The 18646-nt window shown below is 45.6% G+C and overlaps 1 protein-coding gene across 1 annotated transcript; it reads left to right on the top strand.

The window, feature by feature from the left end:
- Positions 1 to 536: 536 nt before the first annotated feature.
- Positions 537 to 16381, top strand: LOC126176789 (achaete-scute homolog 1a-like). The gene is made up of 2 exons (XM_049923961.1): positions 537 to 1797; positions 14745 to 16381. Exon 1 carries the CDS (start codon positions 826 to 828, stop codon positions 1786 to 1788), a length of 963 nt encoding a protein of 320 aa, XP_049779918.1. The 5' UTR covers positions 537 to 825; the 3' UTR covers positions 1789 to 1797; positions 14745 to 16381.
- Positions 16382 to 18646: the final 2265 nt, after the last annotated feature.

Genomic DNA, 18646 nt, shown 5'->3' with positions numbered 1-18646 from the left:
AGTCGGGCGGTCGCGTGGCTACCGAGGAGTAGCAGCGGCGAAGCCAGAGAGCAGGAAGGGAAAAAGGTAGACGAGCGAGGCAGCAGCGGCGGCGGCGGCGGCGGCGGCGGTGAGAGGAGAGGCGGCGGACCGCCGGTGGAGGGGAGGCGGCATGCGCCGCACGTCGCAGGCACGCGTTCAGCCGCGCTTGTCGCGCGACCGCCGAGAGAGAGGGCGCAGCGGCGGGGCGCGCGCGCGACGCAGACGGCGAGAGGCGCGCTTTTTGTGGCCGGCCGGCGGCACGCGGGGTGGGGGCCGCGCGCGCCTACCCCTCCCCCTCCCTCCGCCTCTCCGCCCCTCTCTCACACACACGCACGCACGCACACAGGCGCAGCACCTACTGTGCCGAGGAAAAAAGGTTTTGGGCTGCTGCCGCTCGGCTCTCAGTTCAGGCTGCAGCTAGGGGAACGCGGGGGGCCGGGTCGAGGGGCGAGGGGGACGGGAGGGGAGGCAGGGCCGCAGGGGCAGTGTTGTATCTGTTGTACATAGGGACTGGCGCACCGGGGCTACACAGCATTTCGGCACGGGCCTCCGTAGCGTCAGCATCGCAGCTGGCTGCGTCAGCAAGCTCCGCTCGAGTTCGCGCGAGAGAGTAAGACCGCGTCTCCGACCTCCACGCCGACTCTCCTAGGTTCCCGATTTCGCTTTTAGGAATCGGTGGCGCAGTATCGTAGCGAGTGACGGAGGAAGCAAAGTGTTTCGCTGGCACCGCTCAATGACTGATACGGCGGTGCAGTGTTGACAGACTCCACAAAGGGACACAATCGAAAGAAGAGTGAGCTATTTATGGCCACAGCGTCGATCAGCGTGATGACCCTGGGCCCGCAGCAGAAGGCCGTGGCGAGCCTCGTCCAGCCGGCCTCGGCGGCGGCCACCGGTGCCAGTTGCGTCATCGTGACGACGTCTCCGTCAGCCGCGGCGGCGCTCGGCGTGGCGCAGCAGCAGCAGCCGCAGGTGCTGTCGCCGCTGCTGCCCAAGCACGCGCTGCTCGTCCACCAGAAGAGGCCCATCGCGGCCGCCACCTCCGAAGTCAGGGCTGCGGCCGCCGCGGCGGCGGCACAACAGGCGGATTTGCTACGCTGCAAGAGGCGCATCAACTTCGCCTCCGGGAACGGTACCCAGCCGCACGCCGGCGGCGGATACCACGCCCACCACCACCACCACCAGCCGGCGTCCGTCGCGCGGAGGAACGCCCGCGAGCGCAACCGAGTCAAGCAAGTGAACAACGGCTTCGCGACGCTGAGGCAGCACATCCCGGCGTCGGTGGCGGCGGCGCTGTCTTCTCCCGGCGCGGGCAGTGGCGGCGGCGGCGGCGGCGGCAGCGGACGCCAGGCGAGTAAGAAGCTCAGCAAGGTGGAGACCCTGCGGATGGCCGTCGAGTACATCCGCAGCCTGCAGCAACTGCTGGCGGAGCACGACGGAGTCCAGACCGGGGGCCCTGTGGCGGCTCCCGACACGCCCGCCTCCGCGAGTCCCTACTACGCCTCCGACGACGCCGCGTCCGCAGTCGGCCACTTCACGCCGTCGCAGATGCTGGGCTCGTCGCTGTCGCCGCCTTGCTCCGAGGCGGCCAGCTCGTCGGGGTCCCCGACGCCGTCCTTCGCGTCGGAGGGCTCGTCGTCGTACGCGGCGTCCTCGACGGTGTACGCGGCCAACGGCACCGCAGACGCCTACGACGGCTACGAGCCGATGAGTCCCGAAGACGAGGAGCTGCTGGACGCCATCTCGTGGTGGCAGCAGAGCCAGTGATGCGGAAAGGTACGTCACCCGATAAATACTTTCCTTCACTCTTCCGAACTGTGCTCTAATACGTATTGCACTATGTCTACTAGTTTATACATTCTCTTCGTTAAAATGCATTTCACGGCCAGTGCAGACACCTCATGCTGTAACTAAAACTGTCCTGTATGTTGTAATCTAATTTTGTTTGGTTCACATTGGCTAATGCTGGAAGTTTTGACGTTCATGACATGTTCTGACAATAACCACCTTCACCTACGAAGGACCCTCAGATTAACCGCTTCATTTGACTCGTGAGAACTCATACTCATGATATGCTAATTGACTGTTCCATTATCATGTTATCCACTTGCAGAATAAGACGCATATTCGGAAAATATGTTGCTTATACACTGGCCGTGCACTGCATTTTACAGCTAGTTACGGCGTTTGTCCAGGTTTGCTTGTAAATGGATTCTGATCTGTTCTCTTCGTTTCTATTAATAAATGCTTTTGAGGCGTATAAGGTCGTAATACACTTTCTTTAATTACTTGTGTACCATCTATCACTCTGATTATCTCTGAAAAATACAGGCTCTTCCTTCGTCGTAGTCGACTAAACATAAACTGAACTGGGGTTTCCCATTTCAAATCTCACTATTGAAGTACTGTTGTAAGACAGTACGTAACATTTCTTATTCCGATCACAAGTGAAGAAACTGGAATGATCAATGCTGAAATTCTTTTTCCTCCATTATTCTGAAAATGTGTCCAACTTGCCCTTGATTTTGATTTTGTAGATCGGTCATATATTTTGAGTACTATACATCCTTCTGACAGCTACGTTGTTTCAGGTACTATCCCATTCGTCTCAATATCGTTCAAGTACACGATTAATCTTACTTTGTTGTCTGGTGAAGAGTATTCTTTTCTCTGCCTCGTGATGACTGGGTGTTGTGTGATGTCCTTAGGTTAGTTAGGTTTAAGTAGTTCTAAGTTCTAGGGGACTGATGACCATACATGTTTAGTCCCATAGTGCTCAGAGCCATTTGAACCATTTTTTGAAGAGTATTCACTGTCTGAAATAAGGAAGCAAGAAATCCTACTTTTTCTCGAATAATCAAAATTTAAATTCATAAGTTATTTCTCCACAATGTGAATGTGTTGCACTACATTTTTTTTTCTGTACAGTGATGGCAGTTAACAGTATTGAAATGTATCTAATCTTCTACATCTAAATTTATTTTGCAATTATCCCTTTCTTTAGTTTTCTCAACCATGCTTACAGCTACTGTAGTTTTTAAGCATATTGCGTAATCATTAAGACTTCTCTTATTCCTAATTTTCTTGGGTGATGAACGGTTGTATTTCTTCTTTAAGATATTTATCCTCCCTGATTTATACAATACAGCTTTTAAATTACTATTTTATTTCAAGGATTTTTACCACAGCCGTTTTATATTCCGAATGTTGCCAAACAAATTCGGAATATAACAGCTCAAATTAAGTATTTGTGTAGCTAGAATAATCCTTACAGTATTTATTGTGTATTTTTTGAGTGATAAATAGTTAATTTCAATAAGCACATGTACAGCATTTAACGAGTTAAGGAATTTGCTTGCTTTACCCTTTTACAAATGTATCTCGCACTGCAGGAAAATTTATTCTTGGTGCACATTTTCGAGAATAGCGATGAGGTTTGTTTTGTTGTCAACTGCACACAGTTTGTGTTACGACAAGCTTTTCTTTGGTCTCTGTTATTTTCGTTGGCACCTGCAATACTGTTAACGCCGCAATTGTTGTCTGTTGCGTTGTAATGGTGTCATTATTTTATGAAACATGGTAGAAAGTCGAAATATTGAAGCGAAGAAGCGAAAGAAGTGCTGATGTAATATTTCCCATATAGGGTCAAGAAACATAGTTTTAGTAATCTGTGAAACTTTGTTTAGATGAGCACAGTATTTACTTTCGGAAATTGAACGCAGTTGTCAAGTTAAAGAAGGTTAAGAAGATAGTGTGAAAATTCAAGCAGCAACAAAGTTTATATGATGATTCATCAATATTATCATTTTTATCAATTTATCTTTTTCATTCGTATTTATTTATTCGCAAGCCGAGATCTATACGCCCTTTTAGCAGACGTTTTCGCAGTTTTACGCTCTGGTTTAAACGCTAGGCGCTTCCATCACATAGGCTGCTTTCGCATACATCTTTCTGATCATGGGGTCATGCACCTTCGAGCTGGACAGCGCGAACCTGAGTAGACCGTAATCCAGACGGTCTCGCTTCAGAGAAAAATGTGAGAGGGAGAACAGCAATCGAACAGAGGACCTCTGCACGTGTGTCCAGAGACGCCAGCCACACGATCGCGAAGCCGGCCTAGCGCCGCCGCCCTCCTGCGTAATCGTAAGAACGGCGGGCGGGAAGGCGCGCGGAGTGTCGCGTGCTGCGTCATTGAGCGCCTCGCCGCCGGAGAGCGAGAGTGCCGGCACTGACCTTGACACGGACAGCCGGCCAGGCCGCTCCCCCCTCCCCTGCCGCTCCCCTCCACCACCCCGCCCACCGCACTCTCGCTGTGCTGCTGTTGCGGCCGCTGCCTCACGCCTAACGGGCGTCGCCGAGCTAGCCCGCGCTTCTGTTGCTACTCTTCCGCCTCTTCGCCTTCACTTCCCCTCCTTTTTTATGTTGTTTTTGTCTTCACTATGGCTCGCGTCTTTGTTACATTCGATACCTGATAGCGAGTCGGACCCGCTCCTCGCAACGGGCATACCAGTACGACCTGTTCGCCGTGTGACCGTTAACGCGTACCTATTAACGCCACTCACCCACTGGCCCTAGGCGGCGCCGAAGTGCAGGGGAACAGGTACCAGTAAATTCTCGGGACTAGTCCCCGCGACATAACGTCTGACGTTCATAAACAGGACGCAGACGGTAGACCAGTTTGCGCCAGCCTACTTGAAATTGTTCGGGGTTCGTTGTAGCTACTAGCTGCAGGTTCAGGGATAGAAACCCTACGACATTGTCTACTTACGGCCATTAAAAATAATATTTTATCTCGGCTGCTCGCTTTGTAGCAATTGCTCCACATTACATATAACTGTATACGCGTATCCTGTGTCAGGAACCGTATGTAAAACCGCTATAGCGACGAAGATACTCAGTAGGCAGTCACTAATGCTTGTATTTATTATTTACGACACGTTTCTGAACCTTGGCTCCATCTTCGACTATTTAACTTGTCAGAATACCTCTCAGATACGTAACAGAGAGACTTTTATGCTAACGACGCTCCTGATGAATGAAAATGGGCCAAAAAAACATGACTTCATTCGTCAGGAGCGTCGTTAGCATAAAAACCTTTTTGTTACGTATTTGAGAGCTATTCTGACAGTTAAATAGTCAGAAACCCGTCGCCAACAATAAATAAAAGCTTTAGTAAGTGGCTGCCGAGTATCTTCGTTGCTATAAATTTTTACATACAGTTACTGACACAAATTCGCTGATACAGTTGTATGTAATGCGCAGTTGAGGAGGTGACTGCAGCCGGGTCAAAACTTACGTGCAATGCCACAGCCAGAGAGACATCAGGGCACACATGAAATACATTGAAATTTGTATTATCGGCACTGCATAGTCCTTCATCAGCATTAGAGGATTGGGTCAGGATGGGCTAAATGATAAGACCGATCGAAGTAATAAGACCAATCGAAGTCCATGCAAGGACAGCCAATGGTGAGAGGCAGTACACTTACTATGACGTAACTTTGACACCTACTTCCCGTGAACATCCTGAAACACCCAACAAGCTATGTGAGGACTGACTAAAGCAGAGCACTTTTTTGGGATTAATTACATCGAAATCCCTCTTCCAGTCTTCAGATACAGGTTATTCGTGACTTATCACTTGAAGGAAATCCTAGGGAGATTCTTATACTTGCTCAGTTTTCCGAAAGTCTCATATCCGCTGTCAACGTAATGCTAATTTTCAATCTTCCTTGACTGCGCTCTAACGAGCTGCAAATGGTTAACGTATACTACAGATAAGACGGATTTACAGCCCAGAGAAAATGAGAATTCAAAGATTTTAATGATATTAGCCGCATTGGGGCAGTGAAATGTCAGTAGCAACAGATCAAAATTTGTGCTGGAACCCGATTTCCGCTTTACGTGAGCGGTCGCCTCAAGTGTCTCGACCATCCGAGCACGCATCCCTTCTTACCCAGATTCCCAGTCTCATATTCACTACTGACGTAACGACATCAACCCTTGAACCATTATTCGTAATTCCTGATTCCCTTAACAGATGGGGCATGGTGTGCATCCGCACCGAAGGAAAGCATATTTGGCTCATATATATACCACGACAAACTGAAGGGATTTAGGAAAACCATGAAAAATCTAAATCTGGAGATTAGAAGTCTGCACACTTCAGCTTGACATTTCGTACAGAGTAGCATCGTCCTTCTGTTCATTCTGCTGGCAACGACGTTGGGATTTGGGATTACGAGAAGCATAACTGGGACTGCCTAAAAGGGCTGAATACCGCTTGCACGGAGACCGCTGACCGAGAAAATCTCCGAGCAAAAACGGGGTAGAGTGCAGGAGGTACGGGAGTGTGCTCTCAAAACAAAAGCGCCCACTCTGTCTGGCTCGAAGCAGCCGTCCAGAATAAAGAAAGAAAAGAAAAACAGGTCAGTGCTCCGGCGCACCAAGGTTACTACCCGGCGCGGGCCACAATACCCCGATGTGCGCTTTAAACGCGCTCCCTGGCCCGAGCAGCGCGCGTGAATGCCGGGGACCGAGCGAGCATTCTTCCCGGCCGGCAAGAACAAAAACGGGACGTGTCGCCGGAACGACACAAAGAGCCCAGGACCCGTGCCCACCTCATTTGTATGACAGCGCGACGCAGGAGCACGAAAAACTCGCCGCAGACACTCGCCATTGACGGCGGACACGTGCGAAAAGCTGCGCCGGCACCCAGGTGGCGCCTGGGAGCTACCGCCCCTCTGTCTAGGCTCGGAGACCTCGAAGTTTGTACGGGCATCTACAGTCCTCATTGCTGTTCTCAGTAGGAAGTTGAGAATCTATGTCGTCGATCGCTTTAGATTGTCAGCACTGCATCAATTGGACAAGACAAGGTTTAAATCATCCCGACAACCGAGTGAATCACAGAGGCTACAAAAAACCAAAATCAGGACTGCCCGACGAGGGTTCGAACCAAGTACCTCCCGATTAACAGCCCAGTTCTTCTATCGTGAAGCCACTTTGCTCACTGGCGTGAAACTGATGTCACACTCAGCGTACCGTCTCCTCGCCACCCAACCGTGGATCCAGTAGATCTTTCTCACCCTCTTCAGTTTCTTTCATTAAGCTTTCTTCAGTCAGACCTTCCGTCTTAAGGATGGAGTCTTCTTTGGGATATCTGTCTTACGACAGGTATATACTGGACGCTTTCCACTGTCCTTTATGCTGTTTCTTCTTCCTTATTCGACTGTTAGCTTCGCACGTTTTTAATGTAATTCACTATCCAAGCCTTCTTCCCTCCCTCTTTCCCATGTTATCTTTCTTTCAAGAAGGAGCCTAGGCTTTTGAAAACAGGCTTTCGTCAGTTTTTATGAATCCTGCATTTTACAAGACGACAGAGACGTACCTAAACTTTTTTTCGAGAAGGATCAGTTTCCTATGTTGGTTCAGCTATCCCCCACAGGTGGTCTAAGCACCTTTTCTTTCTCTTTCTGGTCTTATCTCTCATTTCTACTCTTTTCTTCTGTCATTATCACTCTCCTTCTTTTATTTTCTACCTTTCAACCTCTTGCATCACTTGACCAATTTCATACATTATATCATCTTTTGCTCTCATGTTATCTACTTCCCCAGCACCTACCGCCACCATAGTCTCTATTTATATTAACTACCGTCGTTTTCTGCTGGACATTTATTGTAAAATCATACACATTACGTGTCTCCGATGCATGCCCGAAGAATACCTACTTTTTGTTCCAGTTACTTGACGAGGAAACTGCTATGCTAAGTTCTGTAAGGATGAAACTCTTTGACCAGTACAGACATGATATGAGCTTACATTTGAGCATTTTATTACAGTGGAACATATACAAAATAGCAGAGATTATTTCTGTGCTCAAATCCGAGAGCTGCATCACTGGAGGACTCAACATTCAAAAAGATTTAAATTGGAGTCGTAGCAATATAAGACCAAATGTGTGTAGTGGAGCATTTTGGGTTTTCATACCCCATCTGTTCTATTAAATGAGTCTTAAATAGCTACATATTATGCAGGCGGAAATGGTAACTCCATTCGTTGTAAGGGGAACCTACTTTATAAATAATACCTTGAATTTGATAGTATCTGCTTCTCGAATTCTGTCACGCATCTGTCAGTTCGTGCAACAGTCTAGCGAAAGAATCGAAACATCAGTAGTTGCCTAAGCTAGAAGCTCTGGGAGTATCGAAATCGTGAATTGTTAACGCTTAAGGGCATATATTCAAAGAGAGCACTCGATACAACGCAATGTCCAAGTCATCAGTCCCAAATAAAACGAAGAACAACAGCGGAGCTTGAATGGCAGAGACAGTCCGGAGCCCAGTACCATTGGAGTGTTGCAGCTGTGTTGCTGGGGGAGCACTGCAGGCGACTGGTCCTGGGATTTGGGAGCAGCGCAGCCCGCTCTGAGCAGGGAAGCTGAGGCTGGGAGGGTGGCGCGCTGCCATTGTGGTGCGCGCGTGGCGGCCCGGCCAGGTTGCGGCACAAAGCTCCGACGTTAGCTCACGCATTCAGCCGCCCAAAAGGAATTCTCCGGCCTCCAGCGTCTACCTCGCGTACCTGCTCGTGCCGCCGAGGTACCTGCGCCCCGAGCATTTTTATAAAAGACTCTCGCCCAGCTGAGCTGACATCCACCACGTGTGACGTGTCCTGGGAACTGGAGCAAGGGCTGTCGGGACTCAGCATCCTCGCATATCCTACATTCTGCAAGTTCTGCATTGTCATAACATAGCACTGTTCTGTAGCAGTCCGTTAAGAAAATCGCTACAAACTAAATTTCTTAAGCTCTTTTGGACATGACTGTGGAACGTCGTAGAATCAGGAAACGTGATGCCTCTCTCTACTACTCCTCTTCATTTGTCCTCTTGCACACACTTAACCCGCCTGGTGGCCTCTGTGGACGAATGGTAATGAATGTTGGCGTTGTTGGATTCTTGTCCACAGAGGTCCCAAATTCGATTTTTGGCACCCCCCCCCCCATCCCCAGCGATGATATTTCTCTAGGATGATGAAATGTGACCGAACAAGGTGGTACAGTGATTCGCACGCTGGACTCGCCTTCGGGAGGACGACGGTTTAAATCCTCGTCCGGCAATCCAGATGGAGGTTTTCCAAGATTTCTCTAAATCGCACCAGCCAAGTCCTATGATGGTTCTTTTGAAAAGAGCAGGGGCAATGTCCTTCGGGCATTCTTTCGTAATCCGAGCTTTTGTGTCCTGTAAAGATAGCGTTGTCGACTGGACGTGAAACCACTTCCCTTCCTTTTGATAAAATGCAGAGCTGGAACCACTCATCCATATGAGGAGCAGTGGCTGATGATCTGATAGTGTTATGGGCTGCGCAAACCGCTGAAATAGTGTCATGGCTAATAGTCTGAAGCATACAGTGTTGCCCACATTTTCCATTTTATTTACTGAATCGGCACCATCTCGCCAGCTGACTTCTTCAGCGTTCTGTTCATTCCCTGGGGTGACGTGACCTTAAAAATGGACTCAGAGCAGTCAAGCCTTGTTCCTAAAGAATGGACCGCGTAACTATCGAGATCAGCGGCTGGGTCTGCTAAAGAAAGTGTCTCTCAGCTTCATATGGAACTCAGAAAGGGGACAGAGGGTACAAGCTAGGTGACGACAATAGTATATCCATTCGTATTTCATTATGTTTTGTAGATATAGTGGACTTAATTAGCAAAATTCATTTTTTCCTTTGTAGGTATCTCTGATTACACACAACTACTTGTAGCGCTGTACTCTGCGATTGGATGTCGCGAGACGAAGTGCAGTTTGTCTCGTGGCTGGGAGCGGCCGGACTCGTACAAGTCCGGTGCAGGCGGCAGACGGCGCCTTTGTGCGCGTTCTCCGTCACGCTGGCTTGCCTCACATAAAGACTCGGCGCCCCTTCCTCAGACCGCTTCCCCTCCCATCCGCTAGGCAGTGCCCCCTCGAACGAGCAGCCATTGTCGAGATATTTTAAAATATTTCCTGGCCATAAAGAGGGTCTCTTCCTCCGTCTGCCGGCGGACTCGTCCTTGACTGGAAACACAACTTGCCCCGAGCGGCCTGAACGTTCCCGCTCGCTGTCTGGACTTCACGATGGAGCGATTCGGCACGTGGCAGCATCTCCCTCCTTCTCATAGACGCTCACACGTTACTGATAGTCCCGAACCCTGCTCGTCGTTGCGGCTCAAGTTGTATGCACCGTGCTGCTGTCTGCTCTTTTGAATGCAAACTTTATTGTGGCTCATTTTCTCATCCATCTGACCTTGAGAGGACGAAGAGGCAGAGTTTCCCCTTTATTTCCTCCTTCGTGCATAGAAATGGATCGGACATCTGGACTGCCATATAAAATGACCTGCAGAAATTCTGATGTCTGAGTGAGCCTAGCGCGATTCAGTCTTTTGACAACACCCTATAACGAGCCATTTCTTCAGAGACAGGAGCTAACACTGTGTTGGCTTCCGTAATGCAGAATTATTCGAGCAACGTAGCGTCTCTTTCAACAGCAGCTGTATTACTAAATACTGGGTACCGTGTACCTCGCTTGAAGCAATTGCGAACTGTAAAAGCATTCAAACTAAGTACCACTTCTGAGTCTCTTTAGTGAAAGGAGGAACGATAATTATTGTTTACTGGTCCGTCGTCGAGGTCATTAGAGATGGAGCACAAAATCAGCGTAGAAAAGGAATACGATGGAAATCGGCCGTGCCGTTGTCAAAAAAACCATCCCAGAATGTGTTCAAATGTGTGTGAAATCTTATGGGCCTTCACTGCTAAGATCATCAGTCCCTAAGCTTACACACTACTTAACCTAAATTATCCTAAGGACAAACACACACACCCATGCCCGAGGGAGGACTCGAACCTCCGCCGGGACCAGCCGCACAGTCCATGACTGCAGCGCCCAAGACCGCTCGGCTAATCCTGCGCGGCACCATCCCAGAACTCACATTAAATGAAACAGTCGAATACCTGAATTTGGATCGTTAGGCGGCTGTTTTTTGAAACCCGCTTGAACTTGAATTCACGGTCGCAAACCACTGCATCTCGCTCGGTAACTTTACTACTCTCCGGAAATGTATGGTCGTGATAAATTTTCTGAGACTTTCGATGACAATAAGAAAAGACATCGTAAGTATGAAGGAAACGCAGGGTAAAAGACAGAATACTCTGAACAGACAATTAGGAAAGGTACCGAGGAGAACACAATGAATTCTGAAATAAAACAACAAAAGTGAAGAAGGGACTCTACAGAGCTGACTGTAGCATGCAAATAACCTTTCTCGAACGTAAGTCAACCGGTGTCGAGATTTCTCAACAGAAAAGGAAGATATATCCGTCAATGGCACGTGTGAGAGACAGATTATATGCAAGTGCAGAGCTACAGCAGTATAGTGGTAGGTAACAGATAGATAAAACACAAGTGAAGAGCTACTGATCGGGTCTGGCAAAGTGAAGATTGTATAGAATACGGTCACTTCAGTTAGTAACAAACTGGTTGAACGTAAACAAATACGTCCAGCACTGTCTAATGAGAGGAAAGATGAAAACCTGTGATGGGCGGACGAGATCTGCTCGGGTCCAGGACACGGTAGGGACCAGTACCGCAGCGCCAGATCTCGGTGGGCGACACGGCCGTCAGAGCGTCGCGAGTCGCGGTCCGGCGGCCCGCTATCGGTCCGCTGATAGCCGCACAAAGGGCCGACTCTTCGTGCAATCGGCCTTCCGCTGCTTTCTGCAGCGCCGACTCTTGCTGCCACTCGGTTTGCCGCCCACTCTCGCAGTACGCGGGCAGAGCGCACTCGAAATTGAATTCGCAGCAGTCCAGACACGAATAGTAAAAGAAAAGATCACAACAATGCAAATGAAAGGATTTCCTTTACTCTTTGAAAAGACAGAAAACTGTCGCCGTTCTGTCATTTCCTTTCAGAGTTTTGTCTTTCTCAATCTATCACAAATGTTTGGTTTTTTTTCTTCCGAGTAGCAAATACCAAGTGAAATGAATGAGGCACACCGAGCAGCAATACTTCTATTTTCTTCGAAACAGGTTAATCACACTATCACAAACTGATACCGTGCTACGTGTCTCGACGCCGCACTTCTGACTTGGAAGAAGTACCGCCAAAGGACTCAGACGAAACAACAGAAAGGTCAAATACTCCTCTGGCGATTCAAGCAGATTTTAAGTGGTTTTTCCAAATCGCTTAATGCCATGGGGGGAATAAGTGAAGGTTGGGAATTAACTTTTTGTCGACAACGAGTTCGTCCGCGACATGGATGGTGAAGGAAATCAACCGTAATCACTTCGAAGGAACCACAGCAGCATTCGTATTAAGTGATTTTGGGAAACCACAGACAACGTCTAATTAGATGGTGGAGCAAGAACTTAACTCCACTACTTCCGAAAGCGATTCAATATTTTTATCACCGCATCATTTAACGCGATTAATTTCTGCCACGTATTTCTCCAGTTCGAGGTCTCGCTCATGTGGGAGGCCCACTTTATCTAAGGGACCTTGAACGTTTATTTCCCATTTTTTCTAGTTCATACGAATACTCTCCTGCTAGTTTTCGAAAAAAAAAAGAAGATAGACAGACCAGATGAAGCTTTAAATCTGGCCACGGAGTATGTCTAGATAACTAAGATAATTAGAGCAGCGTACGTCAAATGAGGCTCTTTCCAAGTGTAGTCAAACACACAGTTTTGATCCCACAGGAAATTTGGCCGTTGTAATTGAATTCACATTATCTACAGATTTTTTTTCAACTGTCCCACGTATGTGTATGGCTGTTTTCGCAAGCCAAATGCCCCGTTTTCCTGTTTGTTTCTGTTTGGTCGAGTGGTTCTCCAATTATTGACATAGTAGGATGGTTGATTGGCCTGATACAGGACCCCTCACCCCCACCTCTTTCCTTTTGCTTAAAAACTACTTTAATTTTCACAATGCTACTAGGGCATTATATCAAGAACTGGAATTGCTTACTGTGAAGTACACTGAATAACAGTTCCGTGAACTGTCTGAAGGTACGCAGCACCCCGTCCGAGTATTCTTTCGTAACAGGATTCTGCCATTCTTTCGCTGCCGGTCGCGCATCTTTTCTGGTTTGGTAGCCGCAGCGGAAAGAAGCGAGGGGTCGCGAGCAGACACCGGTTTTCTTATCCCGCACAAGCTTCGCTACCTTTTCCGCGTAGTGCGGCCGGGGGCTCGCGAAGCCGTTGCTCTCGCTAGGCTTGGCCGCGTTACCGATAGCAGGCGAGGGGGAAAAAGTGCTCCAGTTGGTAAGCGCCGCAGGTATACGGGACAAAGTCGTTTGTACGCCATTCATGGGCCGCCCCATAAATCGTATTTGCATCAAAAAGTGCGCGTCCGCTCGTCTGACGGGCATTCAAAAGTAGAGCGAAGTATGTTAATGCGCGTACTAATTAATAATTAATGCTTATAGCCAGGTATGAGGTAAGCCGGTCCCATTTACATGTGAAGAGAATCTCTGCGGCTTTTAAAGTGGGGTGGTCTGCTCGCCATTCGCTCAGACGCAAAACAGATTCTTAGTGCTCGACTCGTGACGGAAACGGTAACTGCTTGTTCAGACCTACCGTGACAGTGTTCTTGTACAAAATTGTCCGTATTCGCCAGAATTAACTGGTCTCGCTGTAGCAGTGGTTACGGGTACTTGTTTGTGTGCTCCACATTGAGGTGAAGCCAGCAGTCCCTTATACGGTTACAAAATCGTGCAAAGAATACTCAAGAGGGAAATATGTCGAAAGGGAAAGCTTTACCATCTGATGACGTTTACATTTACAAGTGTGCTACTGGCATTCTGAAATGCTTTTACGTACAACGCACCTGTTGTGTGACGTATGTCAGCTTTTACTGGCATTTTAGTACACATTTACGTCCGTCAAACAGTTACCGGCTAGAACAAGTGTCAACCAGCATTTTGTTTTTTGACATTTCCTGGAAGACTGAAACCTGGACTCGAACTCGGAACCTTCTCTTTCACTGCCAGTGCTCTTGTCAACTGATTTACCGAGTAACGATACGAGGCCAACCCTTATAGCTTCAGTTCTCCCAGTGCCTCGCTTTTTGAACAGAATCTGTTTTGCCTCGGAAGTGATGTGTGTGTTGTGTCACATCAGCACGACCCCGATAACGACTTTACATTGTTGACACAAAGATTTAGCTTATAAAAAATGGTTCAAATGGCTCTGAGCACTATGGGACTCAACATCTAAGGTCATCAGTCCCCTAGAACTTAGAACTACTTAAACCTAACTAACCTAAGGACATCACACACAGCCATGCCCGAGGCAGGATTCGAACCTGCGACCGCAGCGGTCGCGCGGTTCCAGACTGTAGCGCCTAGAACCGCTCGGCCACTCCGGCCGGCATTTAGCGTATACCTCTTGCAATATGTATTGTATGTTTTTCCGCTGCTCTTCCTCAAACTATGTTTTCTTCACTATCTACATAGTTCTTTTAGAGATCGTTTCATAGAATGACGGTGTATTCAGCTCAAACTCTGTCTGTCCCACTTTTACCCCCTCCCACACGTCAAAATATTTTTTTCCCTATCACCTCAGTGCTATTCGTGTTTCACTAGTTGTATTTCATATATGAATCTTACACCATTATCCATATTTGTTGTCTTAGTTTTGTAATAATTTCCTACCTGTAACTGTAAATTTATTGTTTGTTTTCTTCTTTTTGCAGGTGTTCCCTGGCTGTGATCAGTCAGCCGCATGTACAATTCAGTCATCGGAGCAGACGTTTCGACCTCAACATGGTGCCATTTATTCGGCCGCCGAACTTCTTGTAGTCTTTCCTGACAAGTGCCTTCTTGTGAGCATCCCAAGTTGCAAAATCGGTGCTGTGAATGCAACAAAAAGGGTTGCTTGTACTCAGACTGTATCTGTTTTGATATGCCATTTTATATAAATTATATAAAATATAAAATATTTTTATCTAGTCAGTATCTTTTTGTACGAAGTTTTACGTTGTACGTTTTGTATATATATATATATACACAGGTATATATTTTGATATTATTATATATAAACAACTTTCATACATTCCTAAAAAGAAGCAGAGCACGTTCCAAGGGATATGTGTGTATTGGACTGTGGAATGAAGCGTGCAACGTTCACTGTACGTTAGTCGCTTTTGCTGAGCGGTGAACCTCCTCAAGGGGACTGTGCCACAATATCGACACAATTGTAAAAGAAGACTGAAAAGAAAATCTTATGCTTGTATCAGATATTTTCCCAGCAAGGTGCCTTATGTTTGTTAGGTATCTAATTGTTTCTGTAGATAACCTATTACTGCACGCGTTAATGGATGACATTAAATTTTATTGAAAAGTTGTAAAGAATGCACCTGGTGTGCGTTACAAAATCGAGGAATTTCAAATTCACAACTGCTGTGAATGTACAAAAAGAACTGTAAAAATTTCTGGCGTGTTAATTTGTTATGTAAATTAGTAAGATATACATAAGCACAAATTCGGATGCCATTATCAGTGTATCGCAGTGTTTGTGTTTGCTAAGGAATATCACATGGCAACTCGTTAGCGCATCCAGCTGTTAACATTTATAAAGGACTGCTGTAAAACTGCAATTCTGTTGTAGTGGTCAATCTTACAATACAATATCGCAAACCTTTAATGGATGCAAACGTTTAATGATTTGACGAGTTATGAAAATTCGAATTTGTCCGGTGTTCCAACGTAAGACAGATAATAATATAGTAGCCCACACAAAGTGTACTTTATATTTTATGATTTGGACTGATTAGATCAGCGTTTCGTCATTTGCTGGTTCCGTGAACACGAAGTACACATATAACATCTTTGTAGCACTTTGCAGCGCAGTTAAATTTCACATATCTTATACACCGATATTCCCAATATTGTCAGTATAGTATATTTTGAGAAATTTTAGATGTTTTTAATGAGCTGTTTGCATTAATAATGTTGAGATATTTTACACATGTATTTTGTTAGTGACAGATCACCATTTTACGAAGAAGAATGACAAAGGAAAATCTATATTTCATTGCTACTAAAGAAGCATACTTTACATTATCTTGTTCATCATTGATTTTAAATTATTTGACACCATTGTATATTATCATTCGTTGAAAAAATTAAGGAGTTTGAATTTTCATTGTTTGGCTGAAATATTTCAGCATCGTTAGTAGTAATGTGGACGCTTATGACCTCATCAGAATTCACGTATTGGCCGTGGCCGGTTACGAGAGAATGTTACATTTTTGTATATAGATATATATAAAATAATATTTTGTACATTTTTATATCCTCTGGTTTTTGATACATTCCTACATAAAAACATTTGAAATAAATGCTTTCTTTTATTTTTATCTACCCTGATCACCACTCAATAAATGTATGATGTGTAATGATCATGTAATTTCAACGATGCTCAGACAAAGAGTTCCTCAGCATCAGTCACTGATAGGCTTAACTCAAGGAAAAATCATCAGTGTGTCTATGTGTGTATCGTATGTGTATCCACGCACGCGTGTGTATTTTACATGCGCGCTTGTCCGTGCACGCATGTGTGTGTGTGTGTGTCTGTGTGTGTGTGTGTGTGTGTGTGTGTGTGTGTGTGTTTGGGCGGATGGGTGAATGCGTTTGTGTAACTGCTTGAATGTGCAATATAAATGAAGGGGGGAGAAGTAAAAGTTAAAAAGTACGCTGAATATAAGGGATTAATAAGAATTAAGAATGTACAAACGTACGAAAAGTCTTCAGTCGCAATAAATGCATCAAGAAACCAAATGAAGGAACTGTATAGCATAATATTTGAACTATAGGAATGGGGAGTTTCTTTGTAGACAGCTAAATGTATGCTAACTAATCTCTGCCAAACTATAAATTGCATTCAGACCATTATCATGAATTATTTGGTGGTAAGCTAATTATGGTACTCCTCTCACCTTTTAAAGAATCTGGATTCTCTAAAAAAGAAAACATACATACAATAACTTCATGTAACTAAATCCAGTAATGATGCCTTTAGGCTACAGCACGTACCAGCTCTCATCAACAGGCCAAAGAGATTGTGCAGTCAATAAATACGAGTAAAAAGAAATACAAAAAATGATGTAGAGAGCTGTTTTGTGAGACGCTTTATTGGAAAATATTGGAGTTATATAACGAACAGGAGAGGATCAACTAGCTGATAGTTATGAGCCACATATGACAGAAAATATTAAAAGGAAGGTAATAACATTTCTTGTTTACAGTTACACCATAGCACAAAATAGATCGCTCTAATTCTGAGGAGAATACAAATAGATATTTAAGATTGCCAACTGCCAGTTCTCGGTCAAGACAGACGACAGTATGATGTGAGTTAACTATCTGACATATCTGCAGCGACAGGATTTCTAACTGCTGGCTGATTCGTTTGTCGTCTTTCGAAACAATTCAAAGCAGCAATTGTGGAATAACTTACTCAGAGCAACTGGCACACTGCTAGATATCAAGGTTCTAACTAAAAGAGCAGACGACTTTAATTACTGTAACCAGAAAAATTATGTTGCTCGGGATAACTGAGGATCGGAACTGAAATGTAGAATCAGTGAAAACAATGCTTGAGAATAAATAATTCATTAGAAACATGAATAAAAATTGTAACAAACCAACTACAAATTTTGTATGGTAAAAGGCATTTTTCTCAATCTCTAATGCAAGATTGCTGGTATAGAGGAAATAAATCTGTTCATAATCTCCGAAACTTGTGATGTAATCATAGTAACGACGATTTCAATATAATCTGAACTTTTCTTTTTATGGCACAATTGTATCTCAAGCGAAATGTCCTTCAACTGCTATTACAAATGCGGTGAGAGACACAAAAGGCACTAACCTTAAAACATAGCGCTGCAACGACGCTGAAAACACGGCTGCACGCGTTTATTTCCATCTAAAACGGTCACATTATCGCGCAGGTTAACGGGATATACGGAGAGAAGTTGCGCCAAGAACCGAGAGTGTTCACTACATGTTCGCTGTAGTGAAATGTCAGATTTGGATGATATCCAAATATATTAGAAAGGAATGTTGGATAGCTGTGCGTGAAATGTACGGAGAACAAAAAGAAGGAAAAAAGTCAACCATTGCCTCAAAACAAAATAAATAGGATGTAACTGTTCATTAAAATATGCACTTGGCATCGTCGAGACTGCTGAACAAACAAACCGTAAATTCAAGAGTTAGTTACAAGTGCAACGGACACAGACATGGAACAGACGTGGCAAATTTCGCATGATCGGGACGAGGGAAAGAAAAGCTACAAATTATTCTTGATAAGATATGGAACCTATAGAGTATACCCAACTTTTTTGTTGCGGGTAGTACTGATAGCAAACTTTCACATGATATGAAACATCTTTCTCGTATTATCGTACGTGGAAACAACGACGCAGACTCGTCATGGATCGTACAGTTCTTGTGTAGGAGTTTCCAGTTTTTCCATTAATGTTGACCTCTATGTCGTGACGTGTGGCTTCGTATTGCAGATCCTGTATAGTCTGAAAGAAAACCATTCATTCTGTTGCAAAACTGGAACTCTTAACGATGTTCCAATAGC

Source organism: Schistocerca cancellata, chromosome 3, assembly GCF_023864275.1.
Source record: "Schistocerca cancellata isolate TAMUIC-IGC-003103 chromosome 3, iqSchCanc2.1, whole genome shotgun sequence".
Classification (NCBI taxonomy): Eukaryota; Metazoa; Arthropoda; class Insecta; order Orthoptera; family Acrididae; genus Schistocerca; species Schistocerca cancellata.
Note: the sequence above shows the minus strand (reverse complement) of the source record. Positions and strands in the feature narration are given on the sequence as shown.